Source organism: Accipiter gentilis, chromosome 33 (genome assembly GCF_929443795.1).
Source record: "Accipiter gentilis chromosome 33, bAccGen1.1, whole genome shotgun sequence".
In the NCBI taxonomy this organism is placed as follows: domain Eukaryota; kingdom Metazoa; phylum Chordata; class Aves; order Accipitriformes; family Accipitridae; genus Astur; species Astur gentilis.
In genome coordinates, this window is record NC_064912.1 from 819,451 (window position 1) to 845,498 (window position 26,048).

The 26,048-nt window shown below is 42.4% G+C and overlaps 1 protein-coding gene across 25 annotated transcripts in view; it reads right to left on the reverse strand.

The window, feature by feature from the left end:
- Positions 1-26,048, reverse strand: part of MAPK8IP3 (mitogen-activated protein kinase 8 interacting protein 3) — a 78,691-nt gene that overhangs the window by 6,001 nt on the left and 46,642 nt on the right. For 5 of the 25 annotated variants that reach the window (XM_049791423.1, XM_049791428.1, XM_049791443.1 and 2 more), the window contains 21 exons: positions 23,135-23,146; positions 21,706-21,723; positions 19,274-19,331; positions 18,114-18,266; positions 16,452-16,533; positions 14,518-14,669; positions 13,844-13,900; positions 13,191-13,361; positions 11,418-11,544; positions 10,498-10,593; positions 8,798-8,959; positions 7,720-7,885; positions 7,071-7,256; positions 6,267-6,453; positions 5,350-5,472; positions 4,993-5,073; positions 4,384-4,451; positions 2,800-2,948; positions 1,777-1,948; positions 1,538-1,651; positions 78-116 (listed from right to left, as the gene is read on the reverse strand). In XM_049791423.1, the coding sequence (XP_049647380.1) occupies positions 78-116; positions 1,538-1,651; positions 1,777-1,948; positions 2,800-2,948; positions 4,384-4,451; positions 4,993-5,073; positions 5,350-5,472; positions 6,267-6,453; positions 7,071-7,256; positions 7,720-7,885; positions 8,798-8,959; positions 10,498-10,593; positions 11,418-11,544; positions 13,191-13,361; positions 13,844-13,900; positions 14,518-14,669; positions 16,452-16,533; positions 18,114-18,266; positions 19,274-19,331; positions 21,706-21,723; positions 23,135-23,146 (2,373 nt within the window). The remainder of the gene's footprint in view (positions 1-77; positions 117-1,537; positions 1,652-1,776; positions 1,949-2,799; positions 2,949-4,383; positions 4,452-4,992; positions 5,074-5,349; positions 5,473-6,266; positions 6,454-7,070; positions 7,257-7,719; positions 7,886-8,797; positions 8,960-10,497; positions 10,594-11,417; positions 11,545-13,190; positions 13,362-13,843; positions 13,901-14,517; positions 14,670-16,451; positions 16,534-18,113; positions 18,267-19,273; positions 19,332-21,705; positions 21,724-23,134; positions 23,147-26,048) is intronic. The other 20 variants (XM_049791427.1, XM_049791445.1, XM_049791435.1 and 17 more) reach the window with 15 other exon arrangements.

Below are 26,048 nucleotides of genomic sequence, written 5' to 3' on the forward strand. Positions count from 1 at the left end.
GAAGGGTGGGAAAGTGACTGCAAAGGTGAATGGGCGCAGAAGGAGTGAAAGCTGAAGGAAGGAGGCAATGGACTTACCCCGGAGCCCAAGGAGTTGGCCTCGGTGGAGGACTACAGCTAGGCACAGGCAAGGAGTAGGAACACAGAGGGGCAAGGGGAGAGACAGGCAGGACGGGAGAGAAGAAAAAGGTGATTACTGGGAGAAAATTCAGGGATCAACAAAAATGTATAAAACCTAGAGAAACCACAACAGGAGCTACAGGCTCTGATCAGTTTATACCAACACTGTTCTTGCTCACTTTGCTCTTATCTTACAAGGACAAATGTAGTATCTGAGATCGGAGAGGGACCATGGTCACAAGGATCCGTTGCTAAAGTTTCTACTAAGGCCTTACTGCTTACCACATTTTTACAGAAACACTGAAGATAATGCAACTGGTTTACAGCAGGGAACAAGCTTAACTCGGAATTAAGACACCAGTCCCAAGAAAGAATGGGCTTTAAAACAGGGATTCAGAAATGAGACCAAGATTGCAATGCGCAAAGACGACTGTGTCACTGGCTTCCTGGTGTCAGCCCTGGGCATATCCAGCTCCACTAGCCTTAGAGGAGACCATCCCAGCCCTGACTTCCAGGAGGATTACAACAGGTTTGCTGCTCTTATACAAGAGCCATTTCTTGCTTCTCAGATTTCCTGCTAGCAGTGGTAAGAAAATGTTAATTTGGCTGCTTTTTGTTGAAAGCAACCGCAAGCAGCTTCAAATCCTACTCCCCCATTATAATCTGGAACAGACCTGCAAAGTTAGATGCTGACTGGCAGGTACAGAACAGGATTACTAAGAGCTTCAACTAAACTTCCAGCTCCAGAGATGCACCTATTAACTACTACTGCTGGGTCTGCTCACCAGGTTGGATTTGGTGTAGGATACTGATTTCTACTAAATAAAAGCTGAGCCCTAATTTGAGTAAATGAAGCTTTTCTAAGGTCAGTTTCTGGAAAATACTGTTATGGAGACTTTTAGATGTCTGTGCCAAAACAAAATTTCCAGGGAGATCTTCCTAGTGACTTCTCAACCCATGGCCTCCTTTTGAAGACTTACTACAATTCCCAAAGCTTTGTTTCTCCTTGTTTCCAGTAGCTACAGAATCAGTTCCCATCAGCCTGCTCTGTCAAGGTCACACTCAAAAAAGACAACTGTATAGATGGTAGAGATGTCATTGGTCCTCCAAGAAGGAAATGCCTTCAACTGAACTGAAAGGGACAGTAACAAATACCTATTTGGTTTTAAATAGGTTAAATCCACTCAACTGAACGCTTAATTCCTTAATAAGGAAGAGTTAAACCAAGTTCAGAGTTGTTCATACTCAGGGCTCTTCTCTCCGAACGCTGCTATAATCAAAGGTGTGTCAGGTTCAGAGTAAAAATGTCCAGAAAGCATTAGCCTGCCAGAGCCATCCACCATGCTGCACAAATAACACACAAAAGCATTCTTTTTATAGGGGGGGATGCAGAAGTATCTCCAATAAATGTCACTTACTCTCAGTCAATGGAATGGAGATGACGACACCGTTCCCTGTCCCTACCCAGAGGCGGTTGCCAGCAATGAGCAGGGCTGTAATCCGCACGAACGAGAAGCCCAGCTTTCCAGTGCCTAGTAAGCATGCATAAGAATTGAAGAGTCAGTTATGACTTTGGGCAAGGTCTGCTAATGAATTCTGATTTTTCTCCGATCTCAGTAAGCAGCAGAACATTTACTGACAGTCCCTACTGCCTCACCTAGCATCTTGCTGACGTAAGGTTCAATGTCGACATCTTGCAGATGTTGATGGCTGTGGGCATGGTAAAGCCTCAGAGTGGAGTCCAGGCGGATAGAAACCCATACTCCATCTCCAATCCATGCCAGCTGTCGCACCTGACTCTCCCGCCGAGGGTGGGCATCAAAGGATTTCTGAAATGCCAAATAGGTGGACCAATGTGAGTTCACAAAAGGTCTGCAATTATCTACACTCATACTCCATTTTCCTCAACTGAGATCACTTGTTTGGATTTCAAAGCTCCTGGAGAAAATGCGTTAATGCCAGCTGACCTCAGAAGTTCACTACAGTATACTATTCCCTCTCTTGAAATGATTTTGTGTAACAGCTCTGCAGAGATTATGGTCTTTGCAAACCAATTCATGAGCTAGAACATTTAGAAACCAAGAGTTTTCAATATGCTTGGTAGAAAAGGAAAACACACAATTCCAGTATAAATTCCAAAGATCAAACTACCTTGGCTCACTGATGTGAACTTCAGATTCAACACTTCTTCTCCTGTTACTAGAATTATTCCAAGTACTGTCAAATAAGTTTGTACTAACACCACTGTATTGAATTTCAAACAAAAAGCTCTAAACATTATTTTTTTCTTAGGCAAGTAGGATCACTAGGGCTTGCTAACTGTACTCTTCCTTTGTGCCACAATGCCCACAGATGGAGAAGTCTTAGACCATATATGAAGGGCAGCTGTAAAGCACGCATGTACTTCTGTACAGTATGTGGCCTCACAGATTCACTAATAAAGGCAAAGAAAGTGGTCAGTTTAGACTTATCTAAGGATTTAAGCTCTGCAAAGGGAGGAAGGAATAAATACCCCCCTGGCAGATTGGGTTATAACTTGACCCATATTGACTGTTTGGGTCCTACCGTCAGCAATGACAATACAAAGGTACTGCATTTCCATGCACTGCGGCAGAAAACAGCTATAAGAATAAATACAACACAAGCATGTGCATGCATACACACACCTTTGCTCTCTTACCTCAATCTGCATTGTCTTAGGTTGGATAACATGGATTTTGTTCTTGTAGCCACACCAGACTCTATCATACACAACAGCCATGCAGCGGATGGAATGGTGGGTGTGACCGAGGTCCATTAGGTGGTAATTACTGAGATCCCACTGACCGTCTAAGGTGGAAAACAAGTGCAGAAAGAAGCATCTCCTTCGTGACATGTCAGTATACAATAGAATCATCTACCTTTCCATGTATAACTAAGTATACAGGCTTAGCTAGTACTCAAGTGCTCATTTTGCTTATGTCTGTGAACTTCCTATGAACCCGTAATACTATATGGGCAGAGCCTTATACTTACAAAACACATGACAATAAAGTTTAGTTTGGTGGGCTGAAAGCTCTCCCAATCAGGCTATTTTAAACATCCTTTTACTGTAATAAAGTGAACAGGCTTCTCTAACAAGTACAACAAAAACAGCAGGGGAAGAAGAAAGACAGCCTAACAAGACTATGAGGAAAATTAAAAGGAAATGGACCTTGTGGTGAGGCTTCCTCATATCAGATGGACAACATAATTTTGCCAAAGTGTCAAATCCAGGATAAGGAATCAATCTCCCTTCTCTCATGCTTATTTTCTAACTAACCTAGCAGATACTGTGTCCTTCACAGACAGATGGCCTCTACGTCATGAAGCTTTATCCTGTTTCTGATGGGAACAATTTTTATGTGTCAATGGTCAGGCTTGAACTCATGATAAAGGCTGAATCAAAATTTAAATTGCACAAAACCAGAAATCTCTGTATTTCAGCTTGATGGATAAACTGCTACTCAATGAATAACTACATTCTTAATATACAAACAGTAGTCACAGTTAGCAAATTCCTCTGTGTTTTCAGGTATGAACACAGCTCAGGAACTGCTCAAGCCATAGGCAAAGCCTACAACAGTAAAGAGGACAAGAAATATAGAATTCAAAAAAATATCTTGAAGCGACAAGATTAAGAAAGGTCAGATTACTCAGACATCTCTTTTTTGCAACACAAAAAACTGACCAAGTGTAATGCAAAGGCTCCATTTATTTGGGATTTCCAGAATTCCACAGAATCCCAGCTCTGCCTCCTGTGTACGCAGTGATCAATTCCACTACTTATATAGAGTCCAATGTCTGTGGGAAGCAGCAGTCCTATTTGCAACTGCACAGATGATCTGCTCGGGTACAGCCTAAGCTGTGTGGAGCTCCCTGTGCATGCCCTGTTACAGTTGATTTGTGAAGGCAGAGTAACACCGACATGGCCCAAATGCATTAAACTTACCAAGCATGCCTCAAATAACTGCACAGCATATGTACTCCCAAAAGTGTTGCATTTACCCTGCATGTGCTATACAGAACACACACACATGGTTTTGTTTAGAAAACCTTAGGAAATGGTGTTAAAGTATGCCTTAGATGTTTTAGGATAAGGATTACATGTGTATAATAGTTATGCATTTTAATCATGTTTGTACTCTGGCAAGCCAGCACCTTTCCTTCTCGATTCAGAATAGCATTTCATCCATTGCTACACTTCGAGCCAAGTCTGGTTTTCTCTTACTACGTTGATTCTTACCTTCTCCCCGGTGGAATATGGCTAGTGTTCCATCTGCCAGAGCAACAAGAACCCTCCCTTTCACATGCCTGAAATCACAGAAAAGTAAATACTTAAAAAAACCTGTAAAAGTAAGGGACTAACCTTTTTGACATCTACGCGCACCATCTTTATGTTCTTTCTACAATTCCCATTCAGTTTAGCACTTGCAGGAAAATCCTGCAAGGGCCGAGGGTCATACCTCTTACCTTCGTTGTAGTAAGATAATTCATAAATTTCCTGTTGAGGTTAACTTCTCCTTCGCACTACAAACTCCATCAATTTCAACAAATTCCACCTAATTTACACCCCAGTGAAGTTTTGCCTTTCTCCTTCCCATTTATTTCCTCCTGATACTGCTAATCTCATTTAGTACCTTATTCACTGAACTGGGTCAGGTCTGCAGTTGAGCAGGAAAATGGCTCAGTATGAGGCTTTCCAGTAACAAAAACCTTGGGAAACTTTCCTCACAAACCCATGCACTTAGAAGAGCAAAGAAAAAGATGACTGACAAAGAGCTGCTACCCCCATCTAAAATATTGCTTAGGCACTGAACCTTCTCCTTCAGTGTCCCATGGCATGCACACTTACACTAGACTCAGTACAGAGTCCTTCAGCTTTATTGAGTGCAGACACTTCTTCCAGTTGGATACAGCCGAGTGCACATAAAGCCTGTGAGAAAGGACAAATCAGGGAGGGTTAGAAGCAAGGCCCCACACCTTCAGCCTGACTAGGCTTGAGTCTTTTCTGCTGGTAGGAAAGGTGGAGGTTAGGTAAGAAATCGAGGTTAAATCCCTGTGCCTATGATGACCTGAGGGCTCAGAACAACAATGAGCAATGAAAACCTACTCCAGAATCAAGACATGAACTAAAGGTGTGCAGACATGAAAAAGTGGAGCCCAGACAATGGAGGTGACAGAGAGATCTGCCAGCCCAAAGGGAACCTACCAGCCATTCTGTGCTCCCAGCCACATGGTGGGGGCAGCACTGGTGCAAGTCCCAGCAGCATCCCCATTCAACTCCTGATCTGGCAGTGTTGTGCTTGACTCTGTCTTCAGCTGTCCATTCTCCCTGAAGAGACAAAAGAACACTGTTAGAGGCTTTAGTAGCAGCAACACACACAGAATACCCATCTACACTCACAATCTGGCATTCACAAGCAGACAAGGGCCCTTGTATACACAAATCGCTTCCTTCTCTTCAGTGTTTTTTAATTGCTTGACTCCTGAATCTGCAATTTGCAAAACTTCCTCTTTTCCCCACCAATACAAATAGCAAGTACTTCAAATCTATAGAACTTAACTTAGTGTTTGGCAGTACTATTGCATAAACTATTTTCTCAGTTCATTTCCAACTTCAACAGAAACAACTTAGAACAACTTGGTCGTTTATGAACAATTTCTATCCAAGACTTCCACCTTGCTCCTCAGGCCATCACATCAGACTCATTTATCTTAAGAATTTTGGGGTCGTGAGTATGCTTTCTTCATTGTCTTTACAGCATGTTAGAGGTACTACTAGAATAAATCAATTATCATTTTTATACATGAATCAATAAGTTCCTTCAGTAAGAACATTAAGTGTACACGCACTTTGGAAGATCTTTCTTAACAGCAGGTCTAGATTCATACTGAGAGATCAAATATTTACACTTAAACAGCTGACACAGTCTGCTGCAGGCTGAACCATGTTCATTTTCATTTCCTTTCTTTCTCTCCCTATCATCCCATTTGTAATACTATTTGGTCACAAAACTGAAAAAAGTTTGACACTTTATCAGAAGATCAAGCTAGTTCTTGTATCAAAAAGCTTATGAAAACAGCCGATAAATAACTAAGCTGGGACTTTGGCCCCAGACTGCCTACCCGTTCTGCCTAAGAGGTGCCTGTGCAGGGACTGGATCTGTAAACACGTGCTCCGTGAGGGGCCCAGGCCGAGCCTGAGCAGGATCTGCCTCGCTTGTACCATTCTCTGGTACCTCCGTAGCTTCTGTTGCCTCCTCAGTAGACTGGGACTGGTTGATCTTCCCATTGCAGACAGCAGCCACCTCACCTAGAAGACAAAGAACAGCGTGAGACATACTGCAGAATGAGCTGGTAAGTTAGCTATATAGAAATCAGGCTGTTAATTTTTTAATTTATCCCTCCTTGCCAAATTCAGTCAAGCCCTGAGCCTGCACCACAGACAGCAGCTCATCCAATGTTTTCTGCTCAGATGGGGAACAGAGGCTATTTTACAGTGAGGCACAATTTGTGACTAGCAAAACATGAGAAGTTCTCTAGGGCTGCCTACTGCCATACGAAGTCAGCAAGGGCATGGTTATAGTTTTCATATGGGCTTAACTGACTTCACAAGAAGACATGGTTCAGAGGAGAAAGCAATGAGAACAGAAACAACTGTAGCAGGACAAATGTATCACCTGTCCAAAATACTCTGCTATATGACCCCTGCAACCAGGCTGCAGGATGTGGATCACTCAGAGAGAAAAGGAGGGCTCTAAAGAGAAATGTACCAAAAGGGCCTTTGGTTTTCCTGTACCACATTAAGGAACTTCTTGAGGCCTCTGAAGTACTTAACTCAGGGACAGGAGGATGCAGCTGTAAGACCATAAGCTTGTATGGCACTAGCTGTAATTGGACTGCCATTAACTTTCATGTCCCAGAACTCACTCTGTCCCTTGTCCAGCACAGGTGTGTCACCACGCGAGGAACAGTTGCTTCGTGGCACATTGCAGCGGGTCGCACAGCCCACCAGAGTGATTCCTGCCAAGACACCATCTGTTCCAGACGACTCTTCAGGATTTACATCTCCCTCCAGAAAGATCTCGCCTGGAGGATAATCACTCTCACTGGCCGCTGAAGGGCAAAGAACAGATTCTCCCATAAATCTAGCTGTCACTGCTAATTTAAAAGTAGCAGCACTCCTGAGGTGACCATACGGATGGAAGATGCTGACCCTCAGGGTTCACTACCCTGGGGAGGCACCACAGCATCAGTCAACATCATGGTAAATCCCCTCATCCCTAGAATCAACATCCAGGCCAGCTACAGAGCCCTCCCAAACCTGGGCAAGGCTCACTCTTGCTCCCAAGAACCATCCTTATGTGCCAAAGGAACGACTTACTAAATGTTCAACAGTGAGGGATCTCCACGGAAAGGTCCTACAAGAAGGCAAGATCTGAGTTATGGTTTTGAGGGACAATTACAGAATGCGGCAGGGTCTAAGGGTTAGTTCTGAAGTGAGGACACTACAATTGTCCCTCCTCAGTGGAGCAGGTGACCCTGTGCAGATCACAGCCAGTGCCTGGGCCCCACTTACCAGGGATGCTGGAGATGCAAAGCACATGAGCATTGCAGACAGTGAACTGGTCCACCACTGTGCCAGGCTGATTGGCATCAATAATTACAACTTTACTTGTTGACAGGGTACTAGTGAGGATCCAGACACGACTGGACGTGGCATCCATTTCATGGAGCTCCTTTGCCTTCAGGAGAGCAAACACATGGGTGGAATCAGTGCTCCTCTGAGATCAGATTGAGCATATTAGTGCTTGGCAACACTCACACATGCAAATACCATAATGCTGGCTTCAAAGAGCCAAGCCTCTTCCTAGCTGATGCAAATAAACAATATGAGCTATGCAAAATTCATTTACGTTGCTGCGCTAGTATCTGGAACACTGGCCAAAGAGCCTGTCTGGCTCCTTAGGGCAAGAGAAGTTTGGCCACTAATTGCTCTTCTGAGATGTCTGACTAATGTATCACTGAACATTCACTTTAGACAGAATACCACGGAGATGGGATGCACTCAACCTACCAGCTTAAGCAAACTGATCTCAGAAGGCTATAGGGAAGCAGTGTAAGACAGCTGTGGGAAAAAACCCCGCAAACCAGAAAGGCTAAAACATTGTATTGTTATCTGCAAATTACAGCTTGGTTCTTAAAAAAAAAAACAAAAACGCACTTAAGACTATTAAAAACAGAGCTGGAATAAATCTCAAGAGCTTCAGCTTCTGAACCAAATGGACTCATGGACTCTGCTATGTCTATGTTCTTTTTAACAAAGCTTTGCCTGAGTTTATTTATTAATTTTTAATTTATAGTGATGAGGACTCCATATCTTCCTAGCAACCTCATCAAGCACTTAATTGCACTTATTATTAAGCATTTCAAAAGCAGAAGTTGGAAAATTTTATCCTGGATTACTTATCCCAAATCACACAGAAAGTTACTGAAGAGCCAGAACACCACAACCCTGCCCCACAAGATGATGCCTCAGAAGTACAAGTTAGTGCATAATATAGCATAGTACACAGGCATTGAGACAGGGGGCATGCCAGGGATGGAATGAGAAAAAACACTGGAGGGGGGAAAAAAAATTAACTTTCTTTTCTGACCTTTTTCTTTTCAGGAGATGTATGGTTACTTTTGTTGTTCTCGCCTTCCACTTCCCTATCACAGGTGAGGGGATCACGTCCAGGATCCAGTTTCTGCCCATTCCCAGACTCCTGCTCCAAAGGTCTCCATCCCGTGAGATTGACTCCAGCTGCACACCACAGCTAAGTAAAAGAAACAGAATTAAGAATTCTGGAGGCTCCAGGGTCTCTTGAAATTCAGGCACCTTTGTAGAGAACTGTGGACACATGTCAAATACCTAAAACCTTTAGTTGGAAATTACAGATATTGTTGATGTCTACTAGAAGACATAACCAGATTTGATGGGGGTTAAGATAAAGGTTCTCTGTAACCTAGCGAAAATCACTGTTTTTTTAACAGATGTGACTAACAGATTTGAAGAAAATTAAGATAATAAATCAGGTGCATAACCAAAAACAGGCTTCTGAAATGTCCTCAGGTTTTTCTGACTCTGGGGTTCCTAAGACACTGTAGTAAAGCAAGCGGGATATGGCAGATGTTACCAGCTTGGGGTACACTAAGCATGACTGCTCAACCAAAATTGACAGTGGCTCCCTGGCTCAGGATATACATTCAGTGCATTCCTGTTCCTTAGTCCCCCTCCCATCCCTTGCGCTCTTCTGCTTCCTCACACACTCCTTTGCCCAAAAATCAGTGCTTGCCTGATCTCACTTAAATATATATTGCTGGCTGGGGTTAAACCACAACATAGAGCTATTTAAGGACTAAGACAGCAAAAAATGAAGTCAAAAAAAAAAAAAAAAAAAAAAAAAGATGGAGGGGGACAAAACCCAGAATCTTCTGGTTTAGCTCCTATGTAACAAATGCAGAGTGAAAGAAGCACACTGCATGTTTCCTGAAATCAAATCTAGATAACCTCTTATGAGCTATTTCCAGGTATTTTTATAGGAGAATGCTGGGAACAGGACTACAGAAACAAATACCGGATTTATCCAAAATCATAAAGGAAAGATGCTGAACAGAATATTATTCCAAGATCACACCAACCTTCTAGAAACAACTAACAGCATAAGAATTTTCTTACAACTTAAACATCAGAATGACATCTAAAAATCAGCTCTGAATGAAGTTAATGACAAACTGACTATTCCAAAACAACTAGTTATAGCAGATAAATGTGCTGCCTGCAGAGAGATGACTATCTATTCTCAACCACAATGCTACTCAAAATATTCTAGTATTGACAGACACAGCTTCACAAAAATCTGCTCTAGATAATTTTGGACTGTTACCAGTGAATCCCAGTCAACAGTGGAATCTAAAAAAGAGTGATGAAATGCATTTTACTTTCACCTGCTCATTCTCTTTAATTTTATACTGGTTTGCATTATACCCTAAGGATTTTTAACAAAAGCCTTATAAGCATAAAATGTTGCCAATATTATGTAAGAGTTGTCTCATAAAAGCGCAAGATGTAAGACAGAAGCATGAGACCTGGCAACCAGAATCAGCTAAGAATTATGTCCTTACAGAGGGAGGTACTTTGCCCTACATACACTAGAAAGTACCAATCAAAAAAAGAAAGCAGAACATAGAATTTGGAATAGATAATGTAAAAAAAAATACAGGTTGTTGTAAAAATCGCACATTTAGCAACCAAAATTCTTTGCTTATTCCATGTCCCCTTTCTGGATTGGAATGGTATGCAGAGACAACGTACCTTCATGGTTGGGTCCTTCTCTACTAGTGGGCGACAATATACAGGCACGGGGACGTTTTTCATGCGAGTGTCTTCTTGACCACCATTGGGACTCAGCTGTGGGGGAAGAGAAGACAAAAAAGGCAGTACAAAGCTGTAAACACCAGGCTATGGTAAGAGAGATGTAAGCAATATGGCAGAACCGAGCTCACAAGATGGGTGCTGCTGAGGCTTCATCTTACATCTTGTATGAAACAGAGTCCCTACAGGGATGGGAGCACCCTACCCAAGAGACTGCGTCTCTCACCATGATACATGGCCCCAGTTATGGTCAACAGAGGCTAAACGCTGCACTGCTGATGGAGAAAGGGTTGTTAACAGATGCTCCCTGCGAAGAAGTCAGAACTCTGGCGTTCCCTTCCACCATGGCCTGAAACTCATCCACTCTCAAGCCACACTGCTAGACTCCTTCCCTTCAGGTGGTCTTTGACCAGTTAAATGAGTCATAGGACAATAAATGAGGCTGATGACATGATTTTGTGTTACTGCTGGGGAGAAGTGGGAGCAAACTGGATTGCATTTGGTTTTTATACTAAATGATTAGTAAAGTTCTCAGATTATAAATGAAAGATCTAATATTCAAGCCTGATTACAATAACAAAGGAAATAAAAACAAGTACTGGGCTCTGGACAAAGAAGATTGAGTACTTTCGGTTTAGGGTAGGTTCTTTCAGCATGTTCATGCAGAGCAGTGCCCCCTCCACTGACTTTGGTGGAGACACAGAAAATATTAATTTAATCTGTGCCTACAATTATCATACAAATAAAATATGCATATGACACCTCTAAATGAAATATTTAAGGATTAAGGCTAAGGTTGCCAGTGGGAGAGTTAGATCTTCACTGGTCTCACTTCAGCCTGTCCAGAGAGTGGTCCCTACCTGCTTGTACTTGGCAGGGAGGCTCCAGCCGCAGGCCTGCAATCGCCCGTCATCATTCCGTACGTGCTCCCGGACCTGGCGGTATTGCTCACGTTTCTGCTCACGACGTGCTGAGGACGTACAGTCACTAAGGAGAGAAGCAACAGTATTACTTCTCGATCTATAGTTAAAAACAAGCTGAAGGTTAAGGGAGTGTTGTCAAAGCAGGGGAAACAAAGCAAACCAAATTAATCTTTGAAAACAGATGCAGGAAACCAGAGAGAAAAACCCAGTTAAGAAGCAGACATAGGCATCCCTAATCTGTAACTCCCTGTTACCTGAGCAATGTGGCAGGCCAAATCATTGTCATCCCCACTTCAGTGCCCCAAAAGCCCTTCAGAAACAGGGAATCAACCTTCCATAAGGCCTATGAATCCATAAAATTACACCAATTTTTGCTTAGCTGTTACAATTTACTGATCTAATGTCTGCATCAGGAAGGCATTTTGAGTTCTTCCCTTCTTCATTATAGTCAACTATTTGTTTTTCTGTCCATTTTAAAGCTTTCTCTGATGACAAGGAAAACATGCACTAAATACTGTTGAAACTGCTGGTTTCAACAGAACAACTCCAGCTTTGCACTGGCAAAGGTTAAAACGAAAATGAATCTGTGAGCTCTTAAGATATGTTTTAATATAAACAAAGGCTGTTTTAATATCAGTTCCAGCTCTCAATAGGTTTTTAAAGTATCATTCCAAGGTAAGAACAACATCAGCAAAAAAATCCAACCCAAACCAAAAACCCCTACACACACACACATAATGACATATATACTTAAAACAAAAACAACTCCCTGCTAGAACAGAACACTTCCCTGCACACGCTTCCTCCCCCGTGGAGAGGATGAGAGAATAAACAGCTTCTGACAGTGGTTAGTCACATCGTTTAATGCACTGCTGACAAGCACTCTGACGCCACACAATGACTATTATATTGTAATCAGATAAAAGGAATAGAATAAAGGCAGCGGGTATCTATAAAATACAAAGTTATCCTTATAAAGACAATCTCTCTTCTCCTGATCTATCACCTTTCCAACACATCCTTCTTACTGCAGAAATTATAATGCTTTACCATCACATTTTCCATAGTCCTTCCACAAAAACATACTACGTACAAAACTACAGCCTCATAATGGTAGAACACATGCTTCTGAAGTCAAGTAAAGCACAGAAGAGTTTTATTCCTTCATGTCAGAGACATAAAAGTTAGGGAGAAGACTCTGCAGTAGCAACACTTAGAGGCTCTTTTTTAGCATAGTTAAGATTAAAACCAAATATAACCTCATGTGCTGTTGAGAGAACTTTTGTCTTCACCTAAACTCCTTGTCAACAGGGTTGGGCAAGACACTCCATCCTGCTGTCCCAATGCTGCCATCACACTCTACCACAAAAGACTTACTTCATTCTATAACGCAGTCTGCAAATACGAGTGCAGAACAAGGACTGAGGCCAACTCAAGCCTACAGTAGACCCTGCCAAGATGAACCATCATGGCCTAGAAAGCCACGGCAGCGATATATTTGGGAGGACAAAGTTTGCTGAGCCCATCCATGTGGTAACTGATGAGCAAAAGGTCAGGGAGATAAACCACAAGAGACAGAAACGTGTTAACACCACACAGACTTTTTTAAAAGCGGAAAACAGCTTATTTTAAGAAAATTAAAATTAAAATAAAACAGCTATTTGGGAGAGCTGCAGGGGGACCTGGTTTGGCACACAGCAGGCAACTCACTCTTCAGGGAAGAACTCTAGGGTGCGGCTTCCAGAGGAGATCTGGCACATGGTGTGACTGCGACGCTGGCTGAACCCTGCTGTTGTTGGAGACTTGTAGTGGATGTTCACAGATGGGTAGGTCCTCTTTGCTGGTGGGGGACTCGAGGAAGAGCTGAACAGACGGCTAAAGCTAGGGACAGAAAAAGGCCAACAAATATGAGAAAAGGTGCCTGGGGAGACACCACACCATAGGATTCACAACAGGGGAAGCAAGAAGTATGCAATCAGGGGCTGTAAGCCCTTCATGAAAACTGCCCTACCTCAAACACAGAGCTAAGCCTTCAGTTTGATTGACATATGGTGCTTTTAGCTTCCAGAAACAGATACCATCTGAAAACAGCCCTTTATTAAAACTGATTGTGAGTCTATGTATGTTTCCATTCCAGGGTACTCATGATCTTTTTCAGCTTGTAAAACAAAACCAGTGTGGACGTTCAGATCTGATTTTAATTTCGCTGTGGACAAAGGAAGCCCTTGAAGGCAAAAAGGTTCAGCTAACAACACCTTAAGCTGACATTTCATTAACATCAGAATATATTACATTGCTGACTAAAGTAGAAATGGCAATGCTTCCCCTTTTCTTAATCTTACACAAACCATCAAAGAACTTACAACTGCCAAATGGTGGATTTCTTCTTCTCCTGGACGGACGGGTGCTCACGGGAAGCTCTAGGGACAAACACAGCAGAAGCAAGTTAATTTCAGCATCTCATACCCAAGCTTCTGCCAACCAGCAGGTCATTTCCGTCAAGAAAGCCATGTCAAAATTCAGAATTCATTCTAACATGTTACAAAACACAACAGAGGAAGTGACATGCACCAGTCTTTAATGTGAGCACACCCAACCACTTTATGTTTCAATGTTGACATGAAGTGCAAGTGTGTTCAATTAGAAGTTTTATCAACCACCTGCAGCATTATTATTGTCACAGTACTAGTCTGGTAACTACAAACCCCAGCATTATATTCACTTCAAGCCATAGCCTTTAGAATTCATTAATTAGAAGCAACGCTCTTCCCTACATCTCATCCTAGCTTAATCAGCATACAAGAAACAAGCAAGACAAACAACGGCCCAGTGTCTCCAAATAAGGATGGCAACTTGAGATTTGCAGCCCAGGTTCAGGAATAAGAGAGAAAGCATTAGGTATTAGGAGAGAAGTATCTACAATCTGGAAAACTTTCGGTGCTTCTTGACCCATATCTTGGTAGGGGTTCCATTGACCACAGTCAAACATGGCCAGGTTCTGTCCTAAATGGGAATGCTCACTAACACCCAGTCTCACCTGATCATCTCTGTCCACCGGACAGCCTCCTGGAGCTCCATCAACCTCTCTTTGTACTGATTGCGCTCCATCAGAACCCGGGCCATTTCCACGCGGGTGAAGCGGCGGCGCTGAGCTATGGGAATGTTGTCCTGCAGGGGGGAGGAGCACTGCTTCAGCCAACAAAAGATGGAAGGGGATTGATGTTAGTACAGGACAAGTCAGGAGACAGAAAGACACATTTGTTAGTTCTCCTGTTCTGTTTGATTACCCCCCAACCTCCCCGTAGGAGGCGTTAATTCTAGACGAGTGAGCTCCAAACTATGGCCCGTGGACCTCTGGGGTGTTCTGCAAACCCATGGAAGCTGAAAAGCCCACCCAGAGACTACTGCCAGCAAGGTGCTTTGATAGTCTGCAACGAATTATGAGAATTGACAGCGGTCCATTGGTCCAGAAAGTTTGGAAACCAAAGTTTTAGTACATTAGCAAATTCAGTCACTAACAGCAGGGAGCACCATGTAATGCCATCTGTCCCCTCAAGAGGACTAGGAAGGAGGCATTCTGTTAGTACACACTGATAAAGGTGCAGGGCACTAGAAACTAAAGAAAGGCCTTTTCCTCTTTGGTGACACAACTTGGCTTTCCAATGATCGCACATGCAGCTTTGAGTTAGGTGGCAATAGGAATGAGATTCTGTTTGTCTCTTTTGAGGAGTGGAAAATGAGAGCAACATGGCTAAGTTGGGGGGACTATCTGCCCAAAAAGAATTTGTAAGGATTTTGGGAACTCGTTACTAGGAAGCAGCACTGCGTTGTGCCGTTGTGGCAATTCCCAAGCTCAGCCTGGCTGGTGAGTACTGCTGAGAGCTGGAATAGCACAAATTAACCAAGTCCCTCTCCAGCCTCCCTGGACTTGGAATAAACCTGTATGACCAGTCAGAACAAGACCTGTATAAATTAAAAGGCATTTCACAAGCTTTTTTTTTTATTATTATTTAAAAAAAACACCTCCTGTCAGTTCAGCTTAGAAGAAATCTAGTCCTCTTCAGCATCTCACAAGCACAACTTGAAAATTTTCCCATCTACCTAAATTCTCAACAGACCAAGTTCACCTCAGTTAAACCAAGAGAATTAGCTAGAATTGAACCTGCTCCAATACCTTTTACAAAGTAAGAACACAGTAGTATTGAAAAGAAGTGTATCTAATTCCCTGTCCTAGCAGAGTGACTGACATTTGCAAGGAAAATCTCTGTTACCACTTTGGTTTGCCTTTTTTTTTTGGCTACAGTTGGTCTTTGCTGAAAAGCCTCTACCTCAGCCAAAACAGTCTGAAGAGCTGTCATACAAGAACAGTCCATGAGCCTCCTCTGCCTGTATCCTGTAACAGGCAGTACTGGCTTATGTAAAAGAAATAATGAGGAAAACAATGCCACAAGATTAGATTACAGAACTAACAAAAAAAGGCAGTTACTGCTGCAAAGCTCTCTGCATAACCTGGATTTCACTGCACAATGTCCTCACAGCTTACAGCTTCACTGTTAATGGGGAGAAAAGCTCTTCTGGAAAGCCTGACTATCGCGAGACCCCGAAAGAAACCACACTGTACACCAGACTGTAATTCAAAATTCAAAATTAGAGAGAACCAGATAAAATGGAAAAGTGCTGAGCAGGGCACTGCTCTAGAACCACTCTGCAGAAGCCACATTGTGCACAGTATCGCCACTGTGTTGGCTGCTCATCTTTGTCAAACTATGGTTTGAAAGTCATACGAAGAGGTAATGTCATGACACCCATCTATTAGCAATGCTCATCACCAACAACCCGCAGTTCACCAGCTTTGCCCTCATCATTAATGACGGCAGGTCAATCTGCATCTCAGGACTCATACATATGAAGTAATATAGAGTAAGTATATAAACCCCCTTTCCCCGCAGGCATTTTAGTAATGTAATATACCAATTCTGTACAGAGATAGCTGCTTACATCCTCCACCTCCTCTTTGGGTTCTCGTCGGGCAACAATCGCTTCAGATTTCACTCTAGGAAACAGGAAGAAAGGCATCAAACCAGTAAGTGATACCATGGCTGGCCGTGAGGTGTTTTGGAAAGAGAACCATCTATGGGAAGGTCTGTTTGCATGCATCACAAGGAAACATTTTCAAACTGCGAGCTAAGTGTACAAATTATGAGATGCTTCTCTGATATGTTTTCTTCTCTTTTGCAGCATGTTACTCTGAACAGCTTCACCAACATCACCCCATTTCTTTGGAATATTTTATGTGAGCACCAAAATACTGACCACTGGAATGGACCAGCCAATTTCTATTTCACAGACATGATCTATTTCAAATGTTTGATGAGATCTTAACCATGGGAAAACTGAGCCATTATTGGCAGTGAAAATGTTGGCTTAGGTTCTCCTTCTGGGCTGCTTCTGTTTTCAATGCAGTGAAAAAAACCTCTAACGTGAAGGACAGTTTGCCACAATGGTAAAGAAGAGAACACTAAATCCGTGTTAATAAAACACTTAAAGTATTTATCTGAGTGCTTTTAATTTTTTTAAACTCCATACCAAGGTGCAGGCGTGCAGTTCCATTTGAATTACAAGCACTTTTTATTAACAGCAAAGACACTGCAGAAAAAAAATGGTCTCCAACTCCTAGAAAGGCACGCTTGCCAGTCAAAAGTCCATGTCCCTACTGCATAATATATTATATATATTATGTATATCATGAAGGCATTTTTAAAAATCAGACCTATTTCCGCTGCTTGTGAGACTACTTTCACTTCAGACATTTTGAACAACAGAGACCAGTCTGTGTTATTCTTGGTGATTCTGTGCTCAGATTAGAGAGGCAACCTCCCAGATTCCAGCTGCAAAATAAACACTGTCGTCTGAATTGAGAAACCACAGTGCAATGTACAACTAGTCAAAAATGTAATTATGTTGCTTTGAGCCCCATAGGGCATCTTTAGTTTTATGGATGTGAAATCATCACAGGCTTTGCTAGCCATTCAGCCTTCGGTTTCTCTAGTATGAGTGGAAAATAAGAAATGGGATCTCTCCAACTGTGCATAAGACTTTAAAATCTCTTCTGCCTTTTCTTCTCATTCTTAACTTGACCAATGAAACAATTAACAATACTGGCATTTAAATATTGTTTCTGGGAATCTGTATTAGCTCTTTCATTAAGTGAATGGGCATTCATTCTTCTCAGAGCTGTCTTAGCTGCTGCGAGGATCAAGCTCTTGACAGTTTCCTTCAAAACTACTCGTTTTGAAATTCCTTTTTTAAAATTTTTTAATTTTTTTTTTTTCAAATTGAAACTCTGAACGCTTCACTCCAGGGAGCCTGGATTTGCAGTTGCTGCTGCAGAACCCTAGGCCTGGGGAGTTAAATTCTCCGGTTTTTCTAAGGTTCAATAATACATTTCAATCCAATAAAAATAACACAACACTAACAGTGTCTCAGCCACCTACAATCAGCCTTGAAGTGCTCTGTAAGGTACCTTTGAATTCCAGTGCTAACCTCCATGAGGGAAACAGTAAAACTAACAGAGGAGGTGGGTTTATCACTCATGTCCTCCCAGCTCCCTGGGGCAGGGTGTGAATCACTCACCTTTTCAGCTCCTCCTCCAGCTCCTTGACTCTGGTTTCCATTTTGGCTTTGGCCTGCTTTGTTGCTTCAAGCTCTCCCTTCAGCACTTCTTGCTCTCCAGACAGCTGGTCCACCTTGGCAATCAAATCATTCTTCACAACGTTCAAAGCATTTCTTAAAGGTGTGAAAGGGACAATAAGAAAAATGCCCAAAGCAAGCAGCTGTCCGTAAGACAGACCTGAAACTAAAGTCACAGGCACTACAAGGAGAGTTGAAATGAGTGTACTTAAAACAATTCAGTCCAGCTATAATTCATGGAAAAGTAGGTTTTGGCAAGAAGGAGCTGCAGAAAAACATAGAAATCACCATAATTGGTCAGGATGATGTTTGTCCAGTCCTGTATCCTGACTGACAGACCAACATCTCCTTAAGAAGATGGCAGAATACTGCAGAAAGCAGGTGTAGGGTAACTTATCACCCGCATAAGGTTCAAATCTATTTTTAACAGAATGAAGATCTGAAATACACCTTTCAGAACTGCTGTTATCTGCAGATGTGGGTAATTGTGGATGATGGTGACATAAATAAGCATTTCCAATCAGCTCTGAAATATTTTTAAATCTTTAAAATCAGCAGCTTCCTATCATAGTAAGTTGTCCAGCTCTCCCCTGGGAGTACTTTGCCTTCCTCTTCCTAGCTGCTTAGCTTTAGTATCTGGTTTGCCAGCCTTTCTCAAAAAGTAAGTCCATTACACTGTCTGTGTCTTCTTTATCAACTATTAAATTGTTGAAAACTTCTCAATAGTAAGAAAATTTTCTTTGCAAATAGCAAACCTTGCAAATAAAAACTTTATAAACAGCAATATCCTCACAGAGGCTCAGACCCACACCAGATTCCCACTGAAATTAATGAAAAGCTTGCCATTGATTTCAGTTGGGATCAGACCCTACAAGCACGTGTTCAGAGAGACCTCACCCAAGTGCCTGCAGAAAAACAGTTAGGAAAGTCGCTCAGAAGAGCAATTCGTCTTCTACAACTGAAGGAACAACAAGTACTCAAGAGAACCCGTTAGATGAACGAGCAAGCCCCTGTGAGGCAGAAGTTCTGGCCAAGACCTACTTTCAAGATGACATCTCATTTATAACTAGGCAGGCAGTTCAGAGCACACAACAGTTCCTTACTTGGTCTCCAGTAGCTGCGAGTTCTCCAACAGCAGATTCCCCACTTCTTTGCCCATTCCTGAAAAGAAAGGCCACGCAGTTTTCACCTGCTCCCCTAGAAATATGAAGCTTGTGTGGCACTGCCTGACTCGTGCTTGAGGAAGAGAAATCACTTTTGTTAGGCTTCCCTAGGCTTCTGTGCCTGCTGTGGAGAGTTGAGTGCCTCTTGCTGAAAGACCATGCAGCACAAGCAAAGACACCCACGTGTCCTTTTGTAAAGAGCCCAAATGCAGACCTAGCTTTTCACCCCAACTTTCACAGACTCCCTTGAGAGGGACAGAGAGGAGAGCTTCACTAATGCCAATTAGGGGAAGTCAAGTCAGTAACTCCCGGTTCAGCCATGAGCTATTGCAACCATTTTTTATCATCACACATACAGAAAAAAGGTGGAAGTTCATGGGGTTTTCACAGAGGACAGCAGAACACTGTCCAAATTGCTAGCCAGATCTGCACATCAGTGATTTTCTTTCTTTCTTAGTATAAGCCAAATTTTCTGTTTCTCAGTACAGATTTGGGGTAATGATCGTGACCGGTTTCATGCACGTGAAAGGCTTCCCATTATCAGCCTTCCACTAGAGCAATTTTAATAGGACTTTAGATTGTCCATTGTGCTATCTACCTTTAACAGTTTTCTCATAGATGTTTACAATCTGAAGTCTCAGTCTCATCACTTACGACCCATAGTCAAGAAAACATCTACATCAGACACACTGCACTTGCACTTGGGCATCAATGTACGACTGCAATACGCAGATTGGGTTGCAAGCACTTTGAAAACTGGGGCTAAGAGTCAAGGTCGAATTCAGTATTTCATAAAACCAAACGGAAAGGAATTTAGGGACCAAAAGCACATCTGGATTGTTTCCTGCTGCCAGGGACTTGCTTGCTTCCAGGGTCAGCTTCTGTCTTACAGGTGGGAACAGAGGCTACCTGAGAACTAAAGGCAAAGAGGCCTCTCCCTGTCGGGGGACAACGCTGAGGGTTGCAGCTCATTTCTCACCACAGGTCCCAGAGCATGAAGAAGTCTCACAACCATCAGTGTTTGTGCTGAAGTGCTCCTTGTCCTGCCCTCTGAACTACCTCTTCCTTTGCAGCAAAGACATCGACAGTTTTCATGATCCATTATTTGCTGATTAATTAATATTTGCAATAAAATAAAAACAACACAAACTTAAGTAAATGGAAGTTAGAGAAACATGGTAGTGTACAAGAAGTGAGAACACATCACAACACTCCAACATACAGATCCTCTTCCCACAGTTAAATGGGATGAATTTATAATGGCAAAAGCAAATTCCCAGCAAGAATGAGTAAGAAGCAGCATTTTCAAATAACTTTTGAAAAATTAGTAGACAGATAATTAATCACTTTGATGTTTCAGGCAATGTGTTCTTTGGATTCTGTGTCAAAGAATATTGCAAACAGCAAAAACGTGAGAGACACTAACTGTAGTGTAAACTGAAGCGTATTTTTGGTTTGGTAAGGTGAATGACCTATGGTCCTTTCTTTTGTGGCATGCAATATGTTGACTGGAAGACCAAGAAGTCACCTGTTTATTAAAAGATTTTCTTGTTCCTTTTTAGTGATTCTACAAATTATCAAATAAATATTTAGCCAGTAAGACATGAAAATGTCACAAGGACATTACAGGTGCTGAGTGACATCAAGGGAAAGAGTTCATTCCCAGTTTTTCTGGACTAAATCCTTTTCTTTCCCATTCTTGAGTCATCTATCCCTCTCTGTGGCTGTTTTGGGGAGAGAAAGGAACTGTGGTGAAGAGGGTGAGCTATCATGCCAAACCTAAAAGCCATGCAGTGTCCCAACCATCAGTATCCTCACCACAGCTTCTACCTTATTTGTGTGTGACATAGTGACAGCCCAATGCTTCAGCCAGTGAGAAGTCTGAAGGGCTAGCCTTGCAAAAAAGAAATGGATGAAGCCTCCCAGAGCCATAGAATGGACACTATGAGATAACCTTATGCAGGCTGTAATGGGAAAGCCCTGCTCAAAGGAAAAAAAACCACTGTGGAGTTACTAAAAGGAGATGTCTTCACCCCTTTGTAATATGGAGCAAAGGGAAGAAAGGTCTGGAAAGAGCCCTGTCTAACAGAGCCCATCCTACACTGTCCAATCTCCCACAGCCAGGCAAATAGTGTGAAGCATCAAAGTGGATAATCAACTACAAGAAACAGAGGAGAATCCCCAAACCACCACTACTGATCAGCTGCCTCCTGCTTCTTGGAGAGGTGATACCACCATCACAAAAAAACAAACCAAGGTAATGCAAGACATATGGAGGGATGTTGAGTGAATGTAAGAAATTTAGAAAAAAATGCACATTAAAAAAAAAAAAGAAAGAAAGAAAAAAAAAATAAAAAAGGCCTTCGCCTTACCAAAGAAATCATCCCGTACTATGAGAGCCATCCCATACGAGAAAGGGAACAGAAAGAGATGGGGACAAAGGGGAAGAAAGGAAGAGAAAAAAAGCAGCCATTAAGTACCAGTCTGTAAATAGCAAACAGAGCAGCTCATCAGCATGTGTACATCTGTGTGTGGTGCCAGTATATGTGATGCTCAGTAGTAACTAATCTACACCTTGTTCTGCTGCAGCCCGGCCTAACAGGGATTTACAACCTGAGATGTCAGGACGAGCTTGAGATGAGCTCATCTGTTTCTTCCACCTTCACCATCTCCCCTGGACTATGCATCTTTGGGTTTCTCATCCCCACAACAGAGGTAGTTCAACAGACATTATGAACAGAGTGAGGGAAGGACAGGGGCAGGAGGAAAAACAAAAGGGGACGGGTGTGGATATCAAAGCTCTCATCTGGCCTTTTTGCACAGGCCCAACCAAATTCACCTCCACACTGTGACGAACTCCAACTCAACTTCAGCAGGAGGTTTTCTGACAAAGGACCATGAAAAAGTGGCTTACAGTAAAAACAGTTTGAACCAAAAGAAAGGATGATGCCATCCCTTTCTTTTGTAACCTCACAGAGCCAACACCAAGAGGTGCTGAGCAAAGGAATGTGAAAGAGCTCATTGCCACACAGCATTACGCTATCACGTCTGCCTAAGTCACCTGCCTTTACTACAGGGAAAACTTCATCCAATTTGCACTGAAATCAAGAGAGATCCCCTTGACTTCATCTGAAATTGCATCAGAGCCCAAGTGCATTTTATAGAAAGGTGCAAACCTTCTGATGACAGAGCATGGCCCTAAGGCAGTGAGTCTCCTTCACCAAAAAAAAAGAGAGATCTTTCACTTGAACTCCTGCCAGAAAGGCAAAGCTTCCACAAACGAGAGGCTTTGCCACTCTAATCGATCAAGAAAGTGTCTTTAATGTCACTATAGCTATGCCAGAAGAGGGCCAGTATGCATCAACTAACCCACAGCAGCCATCATGCACATGGAGGGATTCCTCACAGCGTGGTTCACTGAGAGGACGGTGGGACACTAACTCAGTCCTGTGCCCACCCGAGCTCTGCTCCAAGCACAGCACCTGTCCTGACAGAAAAAAAACCACTTTCAGCCCCAAGAGCTTAAGTGACAGGCCAGTGTAACACAGTGGAGCAAACCTGCAGAAAGCCACACAAGAAAAGCTTATTGAAATGCAGCAGGTGTGTGAGCACAGAGCGGGGACGTTCTGCTGCCCAGGGACCCACCGGTGCGAGGCAACCAAGCGAGGCGAAGGTGGGAGAAGTCTGCAAAGCCAACTGTGTTTGGACAAGAGCAGGGGAGTATCACACGTGTATACCACGTCGTTCGACCTCAACAAGGAAAAAAGAAACAAGAAAGGAAACTGAGCAGGAGATACACACCTGAGAACTCCCCTATGGGCCATGTCCAGCGAAGCACAGAGAGACAAGGGAAAAAAGGAAGTGAAAAAAGGATCAATCAGTGACTGAAACCAACAAAATAAAAATTTTGTTAAAAAAAAATTAACAATGATTCAGCCATTTCAATGTCAAAAGGCATGAAATAGTAAGGACAGGACCTGCCATGACTGTAGATGGCATGACTCTACATACAGGACATAAAAAAAATTAAGGGAAGGTAACCTGTGGTACAACTGCAACCACATGCCTCAGCTACCCCCAGATTTCCAGACATGAAACTCAGGCAACCACATCTTTCTGGACTGGATAAACCTTTGTTTTCTGTTTATTTTCTCTTTATTTAGTCATGTATTGCTAAATGGAGAACAGCTAGCTCCCACTATGTTCTCATTTCCCCTCCCCTTGTGATTTTAGTAAGTAGATAATCTTATAATAATGTGCTCTTCAGCGATACTTCAGCTTGCAAAAGGCAATTAGTTGCATTTAAAAACTTCTTTTTTCTTTTTTACTGGGACTCAGTTTGATAATCTCATTTCAACTGCTGTACAAAAAAACTATACATAAACTTACCACTAATATGGTTGAATTTCTGTCTTCACCACAAAACCCCTGTTATTTGAAGGGAGGTTTTAATCTCCAAAGCAAACACAGTTGGGCATCCTAAAACTGAAAGGGAGGACCTGCCATAGCCCACAACCAAACTGCTAGCGCTCCTTCACGTTCAGAAACTCTTGGGATAGGGAAAAGCAGGAAGGGGGAGAAGGGAGAAGGGGGAGCCTACCCAGGGTCGGGAGGTAAGAACCTGCGATTAACAAGTGAATATGCAGGAAAACAGTCAACTAGTGTTCCTAAGGCTGTAGTGAGAAAGAAGGGAATTTGTTCTACAATTACCACTAGTAAATAATTGTTCTCACTCCACACTTTTTTCCAGAATACTTCCTATACAAACTCATGTATGTAAAGCAGTATTAGAGGCAGGGGGGGAGACCCACATATTTTATTTATTATTTTATATTCAAAAATTGCAATGAAGAGTGCCAATTTTGTACCAAGAGATGTTGTCCGCTTTGCAGATATCCAGAAGGAATGAGAGAGATTCTTCCATTCAAGAAAGAGACTTGCGTCAGCTACTGCTCAAGGGTAATTTCTGTAAGATCCTTCTATTTTAAAGTCCTCTTTAATGAGATTTCTCTTTCTTTAAGAAACTGAGTCCAAAAGGAGAGAATATTCTTTGAAGATTGATTGCCAAGTTTGGAGACAGACTTGAGGAAGTATTCAAATTTCACTTAGGTGGGATAAACTTCATTAATTCTTTTGATTTACAGAGAGAAGTGAGCTCCAAATATGACCCAGAAAGAGAAAGGGCTCTTTTGGCTTGTGGATCTTGTTTCTTACATTACGTCCATAAAGCACAGTTTCCTCTGTGGCTCTTCAGACTCAAAGGTACAGCAGGAAGAGAGAACAATTTACCCCACAAAAATGGCAAAATTTTGAATAATGTAGACAGATTTGTCAGTACTAAGATCTAGCCTTTTGCTTCCACCTTTACCAGACTTTCTTAGTGCCTTCTATTGCACAAAGCAAAAAAAAAAAAAGGTACAAATCTCATTTGTCCGTCAGCGATATGACCTCCAACATCTCTCTCTGCCTTCCTACCTTTGTACAATCCTGGCAACATGTGTGTTCATTTTAAAGAACACTTTTATGTTGACAGAGTCAGTAGCCAGAACTCAAGAAAAGGATTAATGAGATTAACATTTCTCACAGGACTACCTGATTTCATCACAGCCCAACTCCCAGGTTTGAAAAGAACCAGGAGACGCCTTCCTATTCTGTTAGCCTCTTGTGCAATCACCTGCAAGAGTTTTGCGGCTCTGCTCAAACAAGAAAATTGTCCCAGCACAGAAATGTACCCTTCATAAGCCACACTTACATGGGCGCTGTTCAACAAAGTCTCTGTACTTTTTTATTACAAGTGGTAACTGCCAAACAACAGATGTCTTGCAACCCAAAATCAATCACTCGTCTTTGCGCAGCCTTACTACTGGAAGAGGTGAAGCACCTTTGACTTTAACTGAAACCGTGGTGATCAACTTTGCAAGGTTTGGGCAACTAAAACTTTTGGCCCTTTGAAAACAAGAGTCTGAATTTCTCACTAATCACTGGGTCAGACTACAGGGTAATCCAAAGGGGAAGTGGATTCCTGGAAGGCAGGCTTCCAGCAGTGGGAAACAGGTTGTCCGAAGCAGTTCATACACCAAGCAAATCATCTTCTTGAATAGTAACTCTCAGAAGCTGACAATACCTGATGCCCCAGCCATCTTGGGGAGAGAAGGAAAGCAGCAATTGGCACAGTGATTACTGAAAGACAGCCATATAATCAAACACATGCTCTCCCAGATAAGGAAGCACCCGAAGATCAAGATAAAATACATAGGCAATGGCAAGATTATCAGTGTTTTTAATGCTTTGATTCTGCTAGTAAGAGAGTTCCCAATAACGTATGAGGGCTGGCTAACGAAAATTCATTCCACAGCAGGTAGATGAAGCTTTAACCATCACAAGTAGTTCCTACTGTCATCTTCACTTTAAGCAGGAGTCCCAGCCTTTCTGCAATGACTGCTAACATCCAGCTCATTCTCAAACCTGGGAATCTTGCTTTTCCTTCTGAATTCTTAATTTTTTAAGTGTCTGCACACGCTGGCTCCAACTGCAGACAGAGAAAGCCTGTGCATTCATCCTGAATCTTCTGTAGATTTTTTTCTTCCAGCAGTCTTGAGTTGGAGGTGAAACAATGAATGTTGTAACACTTCAGGCAATGGTCATCAATCCATGCACGAGAGCTCTCTTGCATGTTTCAGGGCTAGCACCATGCTTCTAAAAAAAAAAATCCAAA